A 13,367-nucleotide genomic window follows, 5' to 3' on the forward strand; every position below is an offset into this window, starting at 1 on the left:
GGTAAAGCCTCCTTACTATTATAATCTGTCTTTAGGCTACTACTAGTAACGTTATTAAGGAAAGGAAGTGTATCTAGCTAGTAATCCTTAAGAATCTTTGTTATAATTCTTTAGAAGACAGCTACTAAGTTAGTAGCCCCTTAAACTAGGGTATATGATTATAAAAGACTAATTAGCATTATAACTAATGTTATATCTCTACTGTCTCTATGCAGTATTATCTAGTTATAACTAAAGAAGAAGTCTATAAGTAACATAATCTTATAACTAGCAAACCTCTTAGAGAAATTGTCTGTAGTTAGCAGAGTTCCTATATCTTAGATAGAGACCTTATTTATTTGTTAAGCATTATTAATAAACTAAAATATACTGTCTTTTTTAGACACTAAATGCTATAGGTTACTGTATTAGCTGTTGCATTACTTAAGTATTCCTTGTTCTAACATGTTGTTTAACATCTTAACAAGTTCTCCTTCTAGGATTCTTACAATAGGAAAGGTCTTAACCTACTAAGCTTTATGTAGGATTGTCCTAATCTAGTATAGAGGAGAAACCTCCTTCTCAATTTGCCTAGATTTAGAAATTTAAAAGCTATAGCTGCTTCTCTGTTTAGGATCAATTTCTTAAAGAGTGCTATTTCTGCTAGGAACAGAGTATTGCTAAACTTCTGATCTCTTATTCTCTAATGAGTGAGCCTTTTTCCTCTTAGGAAAGGGGCATATTACCTTTTAAATAAGTAATTAAAAAGCTTAATATAGCGTAGTCTTAAACTAAGTATTAGCTGCTGTCGTTTATATGCAACTCTTTTCTCCTTGTCATAGGTTAACGTTCCTAGGTGCGTTAGTAATGTAAGAGCCATCGTTCCTTTCCTAGGTAGCACTAGCTCTAGTTGCTTAAGAAATAAAGTAAGCGTAATTAGTAGGAGACTAAAGGATTTCTCTTATCTGATTGTTAGAGTTTATAAGGATGCTAACCTCTGCTAGGGATAGCTTCTCTCCGCCTATTGCCTAGACAAGCTCTTTAACGTCTTTATTAACACTAGGAGGTAGAGGTGTTTTACTCCTACTACCCTTAGTAGCTAGTTAATCCTTAGCCTAGGTAACAATAGACTTAGCGTTAATTAGCTCCTTAGTGCGGTTTATAAGGCGCTAGGTTTCCTTAGTATATTTATTGTCCCTTCTAAGTGCAGATTCCTTTAAGACTTAGCGCTGCTTATGCACCCTTTTTATAAAATTATAGATATTATTAAGTATAAATAAAGAGTAATCCTTTATGTCTAGCCTATTATGTATGTTAAAGGGGACAAGGTCTTTGTTAACCTTTAGTAGTCCTAAGAAGAAGTAGTATCCCTCCTTAGAGGTTAGAATATTATTATTCTTTTAATATATATTACTGTATACTATAAAGTCAGTATAGTAGTATAATAGTCTAGGGAAGGCTTAAGAGGTTTCTTTAATATAGGCTTTAAGGAACGCTTAATTGCCTATGCGTTAAGCAGTGTCCTAGTCTTTCTAGTAATCCTTTATAGCGATCTAAAGCTTAACCTAATTATTTAGGGCGTATAGTTTTAAGCGTTTAATAAACCTCCTCTAGTAAGTATAGTAGTAGTTAGGGAGGACCCTAACCTTCTGCTTATTACTTAATCCTCTGTTTTCTGCTATGCGGTTATAGTTATTAAGGAACTCTATAACCTCCTTTCTATTAAAGGATAGTTAGATAGACCTTCCCTTTATTAGAACAACATCCTACTAGCTGTTTCCTGTTAGGGAAGATAGTGTCTCTATAGAGTTAAAAGGGTTGTCTATAGTTGTCAGATAACCGACCTTGCCGAACCAAGTTGGGTGGTTTGGGGTTAACCTCGGTTAACTCAGGGGCTAGCGGCACCCGCACATAAAATGAGCCATTAAGACAGATAATTATTAATTAATCACCTTTATTATTATCTTTGCACATTAAGCATATTATCTAACAATTAGAGTCTTACTAACACTACTAGAATACCCTTTTAATATATTGCTATTAACTAGGCGTAATTTAATAATAATTCTTATAGATTATATAACCTACACACCTTAGTTATATTAACTACAGACCTGCTGCGCCTCTCTAGACGTATAGGAGAAGATAGACCTAAACCAGACTATCCCTCTAAGGACTAAGCTACAAGTACCTAACGCCCTAGACATTACTAACTATAAGAGGAGGCTAGCTCTTAGCAATAATAAACAAGGAAACCCTTAGCTTCTAGAAATCCTATCTAAACTATTAGCTAACAGCCTAAAGGCATAGAAGGAAGATAATAACTATTAGAAGAGCTGCCTTAAATCCTACAAGATAGCAGATAGAGACTACTGCAAGGAACAAACTAACCTAGAAAAGGTAGTAATATTTATCTAAAGCTTAGTATTACCTAACCTTATAAAGAACTGTTGCTAACTAGGTAAATTAATTTAAATATAGCTTATTAGCTTTAAACATATAGTTAGTATTAATACTAAAGAAGAACAATTACGCGCACGCTACTAATACCTAGCAGCCCTTAAACTAATAAGATAACCTAGGAGCTAGGATACCTAGCTCCTTAAGTATAATTATGCTGTAACTAACGCTAAAATAGAGGGTGTTGCTGAAATATACAATATATAAGACACTGTCTAAGACTTCTTAGATTTAGTAATAAAAATAGTGCTAACCTAGGTAATAACATTCTAGGACTATAGCAGATATGAACAAAACATAACTTACAAAGAAATAATAAAACGCTTCTAAGAGCATATAAGTAAGTACTACTCTAAGGGGAGACAGTAAAGGGGCGCCTTTGCTGCAGGGAACAACTTAACTTTTACTACTAGTAGTAAATCTACCCTAGACACTAATAGTGACGCCTCTTATGTTGTTAAAGACGCATTATCTACTCCTACTACACAGAGGAGATAGAGAAGACCTTGTTAAAAACAGAACATTAGTTAAATAACTATATCTAAGCAGTACCTAAGAGGGGATACAGCAGCAGCTAGAGGAGCAAAATGCCCTGCTTATAGACAACGCTATAGACTAGAAGATTGCTACTACGTCTATAAAGATAAAGCACTAGAATAGTTTACCCTACGTAATAGAATTGCTAAGATAGTACAATTTAGGATAGAATAAAATGCTAACCTTTAAGATTAGGTTAAATCTGCAAAACAAGCTTACACTAAGACACTAGCTATTAAGACATCCTAAACACTAGAGGCACCTCTAGGATAACTACAGGAACAGAAGATATTAATAATTAATATAAGTCTAGTTAAAGAATTATACAATATAGAGCTACTAAGCTACCCTCTTAGAAACTCCTTTACCCTTAACTTAGGATTACTAATCTATATTACAAACAATAAGGACTAAATACAAGACCTTACTCTACCTACATTAAATAACTACCTATAGGCAGGAAACTCCTAGGTATAGATATAGGGATATAGCTCGGTCTATCTCTATCTATTAAATATAAGCCAACTAACTACTCTTAAATTACACAACGTAGCATAGTGTCTAGACATACTTTACAGCCTTAGCTCTTTCTAACAACTACGTTAATAGGGCATCTGGTAGGACATAAAAGGAGATCTAACTTAGCTTCGATAAGTAGACAATACAGCTATTACATCCTTAGATAAACAATATAGATAATAGGTACTTAGGGAACAGCTATAGGTAGTATTTGTAATACAATTAACACAAGGCTAAATACCTAAGACTACTACTGCTCTACTATAGCATAAGGAAATAGGGCACCCTAGAGCAGCTACTATTAAACACCTTATATAACATTCTTAGGGGGTAAGAGTTAGGGGTATTACTACAGTCTAATGTAATGCTTGCAGATAAGCTAAGACTAAGAGGCAAATTAGTTAAATACTATAAAAAAGCGATAAAGGACTAGGAGAACGTATAGCAATTAACTTCCACTTATATAAAGAAGGAAGCTTTACTAAAGAAAAGAGCTAATTACTTACTATTAATAGGCAATCTAGCTTCCTCTAGGACTTCTATTTTAAAGATAATTAACTAGGAAAGACAATTATCTACTTACTAGACACTCTTACACATTTCCTGTTAAAACAATATAAGATCTAGGTTAAGGTAATTAAGTGTGATAGTAAAATTACTATAATAAAACTAGAAGTATTAAGATAGTGCGCTGCATAATTAATTAGGCTTAAGCCTTCTGCACTAGACACCTAAGCACAGAACAGAGGTGCTAAATACTTAGGGGGTGGAATAAAAGATAAGGTACGCACTATAAGATTAGACGTAAACCTACTATAGGAAATATAGCTAAAGATTATAAGGGCAGTAGTATACCTACACAACTAAAAACTAAGGTTATTAAATAACTAGAAAACACCCTATAATGTGTTCTTTACCTATACAGCTTAACTAGCTAGCCTAAATATATAAAGTAGGAAACTAAACTAGGCATATCTAAAAGTTTATTAATGTAAAGCCTTTACTCTTATAAGTAACAACCTTTAAGGAAAATTATAACTCTAGTAACTAGACCTAAGAGTATAGGTAGGATACCTAGTAGGATACTAATCCTTAAACATATATTAGATATAGATTCTAACCTTAGTAAAAGTTATTAGTATGAGAGACATAATCTTTAATAAGGATACTGTCTTTAGCAGCTAGACTTAGAACCTAATAGACAACCTTATGTACAGCACTCTTAAAGAGATAGCCATATAGACAAGAAGCGTAGAGCTTCCACCCCTACCCTAAAATAAGGCTAAAATCTAGTTACTCTATAAGGATAACACTATTACACACTTAAATACTATAGAAGATTAACTAGGATATAATAATAGATAGAAAGCTGGACATATATATCTAACTCCTCCTCTAACATTGCTACTAGGTACGCTGTTAATAAACATGTTATTGCTATCTTAATTAGTAAGAGGTAACAGCTAATTAGGAGTTAGTAGGTAGCACTAGTTAACTGCTAATTAGTCAGAATTAACGCTAGCGCAATCTTAAGGAACTTTATAAACTATCCTGTAGAAAGCTGCATTTATAGCTAGCATATAAGGCAGATACATAGGCACATACTAAGGCAACAATATTAATAAGGCTAGGTAAAAACAAATATTAATAAAAGGGCTTAAGCCTTATTAAAGCTAACTCCTACTAGAGCTAACGGCACAATTAAACCTAGGGGACCACCTGCTTTACTAATAGTTTAAGGAAGCTAAGCAAGAGCACCTTAGTAGCTATTAGAACATAGAGTTATAGTCTAAAGTACCCCTAATAAAGACTAGGGTAGTAGGATACTAGATACTTAACTGTATATGGGTATACACATACAAGCTTAATAAGAACTACTACCTACTTAAATATAAGGCGCAACTAGTAGTCTAAGGTAACTAGTAACAAAATATTACTTCTAAAGATACCTACGCAGTAATACTAGCTAGCAGGTCCTTTTGAATACTTATAGCAATTTTAGCAGCATATAACCTAGAACTTAAGTAGTTTAATGTTGTAAACGCCTTTATTTATATATTAATTAACAGAGAGGTCTTTAAAAGGATGCTACGTAGGTATTAGAAACTAGGTATAGTCCTACAGCTACACAAGGCACTATATAGACTAAGAATCTCTCTACTTATCTAGCAAAAGGAATTTATATCTACTCTAATAAGCTATAGATTTGTAGTTATTCCCTATAAACCCTACTACTTACTTAAGAATAGAGTTACTATCTTCTTCTATATAGACAATATTATTATAGCTTATTACCTAACTAGAAGATATAGGGTAGACAAGGCCCTTAGCTATATTACTAACAAATACTCTCTTATTAGAGGAAATAATCTGTAATAGTTCCTAGGAGTGGAGACAACCTAAGACTAAGACATCCTAAAGATCCTTCTCTTACAGACGTTATACATTAACAGAATTAGCTCCCTAGCAGATAAGACAGACATACAACATAACACACTAATATTAAGTGTTAAGCTTCTACTAAATAAAGGGGAAGCTGCAGCATTAGAAATTAATAAATACTAGAGAAAAATTAGATCTTTCCTCTTTGTTGCAATTACAACTAGGCCTAATATTACATTTGCTACATCTAGGCTGGCACAGTTCCTTAATAACCCTAGACAGCAGCACTATAACGCAGCAGATTAAGTACTATTGTACCTACAAGGAACACAAGACCTGTCCCTTACCTTTAGAGGCAACAAGCACCTAGTAGTTGCTAGTAATGCATGATTTGCTAATAATACTCTTAATAGGAAGAGCTTTTAAGGATATACTATTAAACTATACAGAAGACTTATTACCTAGAGAGCTAATAAACAAGACATAGTTACTACATTAACAACTAAAGTAGAGCTACTTACCCTAGCACAGGTGGCTAAGGAAGCTATCTTTATCTTATAACTATTGTTAGAACTTAGCATGCAACTCTTATAATTAACAGTTACTATTTAATATAATAATACCTAGACTATCTAATTAATTAATAAGGAAGTCTTAAAACTCTAAACTAAACTACGATATATAGATATTTATAACTACTAGCTGTATTAAGAGGTAAACAAAGGTACTATAATAGTAACCTATGTCCTATCTACTAAGATGTTAGCTAACAGACTTACAAAGGCTCTGCCTGCAAGTAAGTAGTTAACCTTTCTAAGGCAGCTAGGACTAGAGAAACATACTAAACAAAGAAAGCCAGCTAACACCTAGATAGAATTACTTAACTAAAAGCTCTCTAACCTAGAGGTACAATAAGAGCCAGTCATGTCCAGCTTTAATTAGGGCCTTAAATCTAAGGGTGTGTGTCAGATAACTAACCTTACCAAACGAAGTTAGGGGGTTTAGGGTTAACCTTAGTTAACTTAGGGGCTAGCGGCACACACACATAAAATCAGCCATTAAGACAGATAATTATTAATCAATCACCTTCATTATTATCTTTGCACATTAAGCATATTATCTGACAATAGTAGTGTACATTAATCCTTAGTAGTCTGTTATTCTAAGTAGATAATAGTTTCTTGTAATTAAATTGATCTTAATTGCTCTGTCTGTGAAAGCAGCTTAGTACCTGTCTTTTATGTTCCCCTAGCCCTAAGGAATAGGGCGAAGCAGAACTGTGCGGATAATATATATAATAAGCATTAGAAATTAGACTAAGATAGTCCCTTAGCTAAGGCTTTTCTAGATTAACTAGATGCCCGCCTTGTTTTAAGCTTGTTTTCTGGTTTTCTAAATAATAGTTCTGATAGTAACGTCCTGGTCCAGAATTAACATGATAATTCCTAGCCCGTGCCCCAGCCTTTAGAGTGGCAGATATTCAGATAATAACGTCCTAGTCTAGAATTAACAGGATAATTCCTAAACTATACCCTAGCCTTTAGAGTAGCAGAATTTCGATGTTACCTGCTATACCGTGCCCCCTAGTTAGGTTACTATTTTGTTCCAGTATAAGTATTAAAGCATCTTATTAGCAGGCACATTAGGAAGAATACTTATTAAGATTATTATTATTGTTAAGGGTTAGAGAGATAGGTAGTACGGTAATTGAATTCTATAAGTAAGTGTTTCTAGTTGTTGTCATCTGTGTTGTGCCTTGGCAGCTACTGTCAAGGCTTCTTATACCTTTCTGCCGGCCAGATTACGTACACAAGCTAAGCATCCTGGTTCTTACTAAGGCAGTTACCGTGTGCACCGGCACAGTGGTAGCTTATCTAACGCATGCGTTGTAAGGATTAGACGTAGGCCTTAGGGTTATCTACCTAGGCCTCTGTAAGAGTTCGTAGGCGACTAGATCGCCTTCTTAGTGTAACCTGTTTACTAGCAAGAGCATAGCTAACTTGTCTCTCTATAATGTTAAGGAGCTTAGCAATAAACCTGAAGGTGTGGCTGGCCTAACAGAGGGTCTGTACCGAGAGACGCTCATCTCGTAATAGGTACCAGTGGTGATGAGGGGTAGATAGCTTAGCAGATGGCTAAGACCATGTAGGTATAATTAAAGATAACACGTAGATGCAGGCAGAGACAGGTTTACATTGTATTATATACAGAAATAGGGTGGATTTAGGGTAGTTTAGTTAATAGGGCAATTCTAGATAACCCCTGGTCATGCCGGACCTACCTACACTACTTATGCCTAATACTATAGTACTTGTCACTGTTAGTGTTAAGATTCTAACAAATTCCTGGCCAAATGCCCCTAACCGTGCTCCGTGCGTTGACTAGAGGGGGAGGAGCCATTTGAAATGCTCCTCCGGATTTGTTAGGCGCTGGGCCTACTATGGTCTCTGGCAAAAGTAGAGTCCTATAGCCAGTGCGTAGGCTAGTATACAGAACTGTTAATTACAGATATGCATGGACGATTTCTATCTTACTAAGACAAAGGTAGCCTGCTTATTGGTGTGGGACATGTTCTTAATTTCGGTAGAGGCTTCCAGAAACCCTTGTCGAATCCCTGTCTGCACTGGCCATAGGACTCTACTTTTACCGGAGACCATAGTAGAGGTACCTCTGCTAGTCTTAGCGAGCTACTATAGGGCTAGTCAGCTGGGACTATATAGAGGTGTTAGATGTTATTGCTAATACACTAGTAATTAGTCTTGTTACTACATACTACGTACCTTCATACACCTACTATCCTCTTTAACCCTATCCTCCCTTGTAATCGGCTTCTATACTCTTTACATTAGTGCTTACTATAGTAGCTAAGTGCTTACTGTGGTAGCTTAGTGCTTACTGTAGTAGCTTAGCGCTTACTGTAGTAGCTTAGTGCTTACTGTAGTAGCTTAGTGCTTACTGTAGTAGCTTAGTGCTTACTGTAGTAGCTTAGTGCTTATTGTAGTAGCTTAGTGCTTACTGTAGTAGCTTAGTGCTTATTGTAGTAGCTTAGTGCTTACTGTAGTAGCTTAGTGCTTACTGTAGTAGCTTAGTGCTTATTGTAGTAGCTTAGCGCTTACTGTAGTAGCTTAGTGCTTACTGTAGTAGCTTAGTGCTTACTGTAGTAGCTTAGTGCTTACTGTAGTAGCTTAGTGCTTATTGTAGTAGCTTAGTGCTTACTATAGTAGCTTAGTGCTTATTGTAGTAGCTTAGCGCTTACTGTAGTAGCTTAGTGCTTACTGTAGTAGCTTAGTGCTTACTGTAGTAGCTTAGTGCTTACTGTAGTAGCTTAGTGCTTATTGTAGTAGCTTAGCGCTTACTGTAGTAGCTTAGTGCTTACTGTAGTAGCTTAGTGCTTACTGTAGTAGCTTAGTGCTTATTGTATTAGCTTAGTGCTTACTATAGTAGCTTAGTGCTTACTATAGTATTCGGCAATTATAGTGTAGGTAGGTACGCTTAACAGGGGTGCTTAGCAGTTATTTATTTGTAAATTAAATTAATTACTAAGTACTTTGTGTACCTATTACAGGCATTGATTACTACCTAGAATTTATCTTTAATACTTAAGGATTGCCTACATTGTATTATATACATAAATAGGGGTATTTTAGTATAACATAACTATGTAAGATTATATGCTAAATATGTAAAGAATACAATAAGAGTGTATAATTAATTATTAACTATTTAGATGGCTATTTTTCTATGTTGGTGGCTAGCCGCTACGTTAACTGAAGTTAACCACAACCTAGTTCGGCAAGGCCGGTTATCTACCAGTTTAACAGGGCCATTTCGGATAACTTAGATAGTATCCTAGTTATACCAGAGCCACCTTTAGTACTTTTACGGCTTTGCCGGATACTACAGTAGAATCTTATTAGACACAGCTGTAACGCTATTACGTTATTGTTCTGGGTGAAAAATTCTACCGATATAAATAGCTAGCTAAGATTAATAATCTATTAGAAAATAGAGATTCTATATAAGTAACTTGTAAGCCTACACTATAGATTACCACCTACTACATCTCCACCATAAACACTTTAGATTAATTCTACTCTACTTCACTCTCTACTATTAAACTCTCCACTATCTCAGCTATGCGTTTCCAGCTAGTTTATGTCCTTGCTGCCCTTGCAGTTGCCCCAAGCTTGGCCGCACCTACTGCTGATCAAGGAAAGGGTTTAATTGATCCAGTTACCACTGATCTCCAATTAAAGTACTATATTAGATCCTTAGACAAGGGCGTCGCTAAAATTAAACAGGGCTGGAGAGAACAGTCTAGAAGATCAAGCTTCTGGCCTTGTTAGCTTTGACAAGTAAGAGTTATAGTCAAGTTAATGCGCTCTTACTAATCTGTTTAGGCGTACTGAAGGACAATATACCTTTACCTTTATTAATTCTTTAAGAGGCGCTGTACGGAATATTGGTGGAGTCGCTATCTCTCTTTTCTACAACAAGGGAGACATTTTTGTGACTATTCACAACCACCTAGCCCAGGACATATCAGCATATATTGAGGAGTGGACTAAAAGAGAGGATATTATGGCCCTAACAGTACCAGCTGGCCAGAAAGTAGAATGGACTCTTCACGCTGCACTCTACGAGGCAAATGATGTTGGTAAATTTTTCTGGAAGACAAACTACTAGGTAGTTAAATTGTCAGGCGCTGGGCCTAGAGGTACCTCTGCTAGTCTTAGCGAGCTACTATAGGGCTAGTCAGCCCAGACTATATAAAGGTGTTGGAAGTTATTACTAATACACTAGTGATTAGTCTTGTTACTGTATACTACGTACCTTAATACACCTACTATCCTCTTTAACCCTATCCTCCTTTGTGATCGCCTTGTACACTCTTTACATAAATATACTTATACATATGCTTACAATTTAGATACGCCGTAACACGCGCCTTAGCATAATAATAGTACTTTTTTAACATTCACTACATCTAAACGCAAATATTATTTAAAGAATTATTTTACGAAGGGATAGGCTACTTGTTCTTGCAAAGTTTTAAATATAGTAGACTAGCTAATAGCACAGAACAGTCAACTACTTTGTTAACATGTTGCTGTCTATATTGCTGTGAGGTAGACTTTACTAGGATAAAAGTAGCGATCTGGTAAACTAATAGATTCGGAAGTAGAGTGGATAAAATAGCAGACCGCGAGCTACAAGAGGGCGGAGAGAGGGGCCTACTTAAAGTAGTAAGGCCTTTACTCTCTTTAAGTAATAGTAGAGTCTCGTAACGGAAGGTGATTTAACCTATACTAGTGTTAGATAGAACAAGCTCTAGCAAGGTCGGATCTGTACAATCGAGCAGGAACTAGGAGGCTTAGCACACTATTAAAGAACCTAAATCTCACTAAACACAGGGGAACAGCGACACACAACAATTATTAATATTATTAAGTTACCTTATTATACATTTATTATACTATCTAATAATTAAAAGTCTTACTACTACAGCTAACGTAAAATAGCATGATTAACCTACTATAACTCTATAATAACGCTAAGGGACTATATAGACTACACAGGCTAGATTACACAACTACATACTAGATACATAGTCTACAACATCTAGGACAAGATAAAATTAAAATCTAGTATCTAAGAAACTGTTAAATGGTATACTGAATGTGTGATAAGGTAACTTAATAATATTAATGATTGTTGTGTGTTGCTATTCCCCTGTGTTCAGTGAGATTTAGGTTCTTCGCTAGTGTGACAAGCCTATTAGTCCCTGCTCGATTGTACAGATCCAACCTTGCTAGAGCTTGTTCTATCTAACACACCCCTTTAGCTTAGAGACTTATTAAGCTAATAGTTATGCAAGTGTAAGTTCTTTAAGTTACTCTTAAATTTCCTTAAGAGGCATAATATTTGTTACCTATACTAGCTCTGTAATAGCTAGGCTAAGTTATTAAAGAAAACCCTCCTATTTATTTGCTGGTAGGACCTTTGTTATGCTGTCTGCAATTATATTTGCTAACTACACAAATTCTATCTTAATTGTACCCTTAGATACTTCTTATCTAACCTAATAGTTATGGATAACTACATATTAAAGTTTAGTTTAGAGACAGAAAACTTTCTCTGTTAATAAGCGTATAGTTTACTTATTATTATACTAGATAGTAATAGTACGCGTGTCTATTTATATTTAAAGTTTACAGAGTAGTCTTAATATAAAGAGTGCTTCTTTAGCTACTTATAAGAGAGCTGGTAGCTCTGCTTTAGTAGTTAATGTGGTAACTGTGTCTTGCCTGTTAGCTCTCTATGTAATAAGTCTACTAAATAGTCTTATAGCGTATCCTTATGAGCTTTTGCAATCTAGGGTGTTATCTACAGATAAAGCGTTGCTTATAATTTATAGTCCTTTAGCTCCTCCTAGTTATAGGGCTTATTATTTAGTATCTTAGAGGTATAGTAGTACTTAATCTGCAGCGTTATAGTGCTTAAGTCCTAGATTTACTAGGAAGTAAGCTAGTTGTAAGGTAGCAAACGTAATATCTAGCCTTATAGTAACTGTAGAAAAGAGTAACAACCTAATCTTGCGTTAATATGTATTAATTTCTGCTAGCACTGCTAGACCCTTCCTTTGCTAAAGTTCTATTACTGCTATAGGAGTATTGTGTTAAATGTACTGCCTATTAGCTAAGTAGCTAATCTTGTCTAAGTATACAGCTTATAATAGTTAGATTTTTTAATCTATTCTTTCTTAGATAATTTCTATGCTAAGGAACCACTAAAGGTTATCTCCTCTAGTAGATTTGTAACTATTTTCTAAGTTTCTAATTACTTCTTACGCTTTACGCTTCTTGTCTTTGTAGTACGTAAGTATAATATTATTAATATAGAAGAAAATAATAACTCTATCTCTAATTAGGCAGCACAGCTTATAGGGTATACTCTGGAACCCTAGTACCTTAAGCGTTGTGGTAAATTCTTTCTACTAGAGGAGTAGGGAGATACAGAGACAGTATAACGCCTTGTTTATTTATAGGATTATTCTAGGCTTTTAGTAGCCTTAAGGCATTTTAATGTAATTCTCTTTTTCTATTATTATATAGACAAACGTGTTTATAACATTATATTATTCTAGCTCTATATTATAGTAAGCTGTAATTGCTATTATTATTTAAAATAATTAGCTAGCAAGTGTGGCTGCGTAAGTGTCTTATAATGTCACATTTTGTTATTTGTTGCCTCTAAGTACTAGTTGCGCCTTACACTTTAGTAAGTGATAGTGTTTATTAAGCTTATAGGTGTATACCTACATACGGTTAAGGATCTATTATCCTATTAGTTTAATTTTCTTTAATAGTATTTCTAACTAGAATTTTATATCCTAATAACTTGAAAGGTGTAATTGCTTAGCTTCTTAGAATAATTTACCTATTAGGTAATCCTTAAGCTTAGTTTAGCAAGTTAGCAACGGTAGAAGT

The 13,367-nt window shown here is 34.9% G+C and overlaps 1 protein-coding gene across 1 annotated transcript, besides 24 other annotated features; it reads left to right on the plus strand.

The window, feature by feature from the left end:
* Positions 1–810: part of a mobile genetic element that runs on past the window's edge.
* Positions 805–1,811: a dispersed repeat.
* Positions 1,812–1,817: 6 nt separating this feature from the next.
* Positions 1,818–1,875: a dispersed repeat.
* Positions 1,876–7,009: a mobile genetic element.
* Positions 6,468–6,523: a tandem repeat.
* Positions 6,830–6,833: a direct repeat.
* Positions 6,834–7,015: a long terminal repeat.
* Positions 6,834–13,367: part of a mobile genetic element that runs on past the window's edge.
* Positions 7,004–7,478: a dispersed repeat.
* Positions 7,480–7,739: a mobile genetic element.
* Positions 7,533–7,556: a tandem repeat.
* Positions 7,741–8,018: a mobile genetic element.
* Positions 8,039–8,187: a dispersed repeat.
* Positions 8,225–8,293: a mobile genetic element.
* Positions 8,314–8,536: a dispersed repeat.
* Positions 8,537–8,722: a mobile genetic element.
* Positions 9,331–9,477: a mobile genetic element.
* Positions 9,333–9,529: a dispersed repeat.
* Positions 9,538–9,685: a dispersed repeat.
* Positions 9,692–9,782: a dispersed repeat.
* EKO05_0003904 (uncharacterized protein) lies at positions 10,014–10,563 on the plus strand (the record flags this gene model as incomplete). Its single annotated transcript, XM_059636263.1, has 3 exons — positions 10,014–10,132; positions 10,179–10,232; positions 10,278–10,563. 3 exons carry the CDS (start codon positions 10,014–10,016, stop codon positions 10,561–10,563), a joined length of 459 nt encoding a protein of 152 aa, XP_059492246.1.
* Positions 10,572–10,794: a mobile genetic element.
* Positions 11,001–11,173: a dispersed repeat.
* Positions 11,700–13,367: part of a mobile genetic element that runs on past the window's edge.
* Positions 12,757–12,791: a tandem repeat.

Source organism: Ascochyta rabiei, chromosome 5 (genome assembly GCF_004011695.2).
Source record: "Ascochyta rabiei chromosome 5, complete sequence".
Classification (NCBI taxonomy): Eukaryota; Fungi; Ascomycota; class Dothideomycetes; order Pleosporales; family Didymellaceae; genus Ascochyta; species Ascochyta rabiei.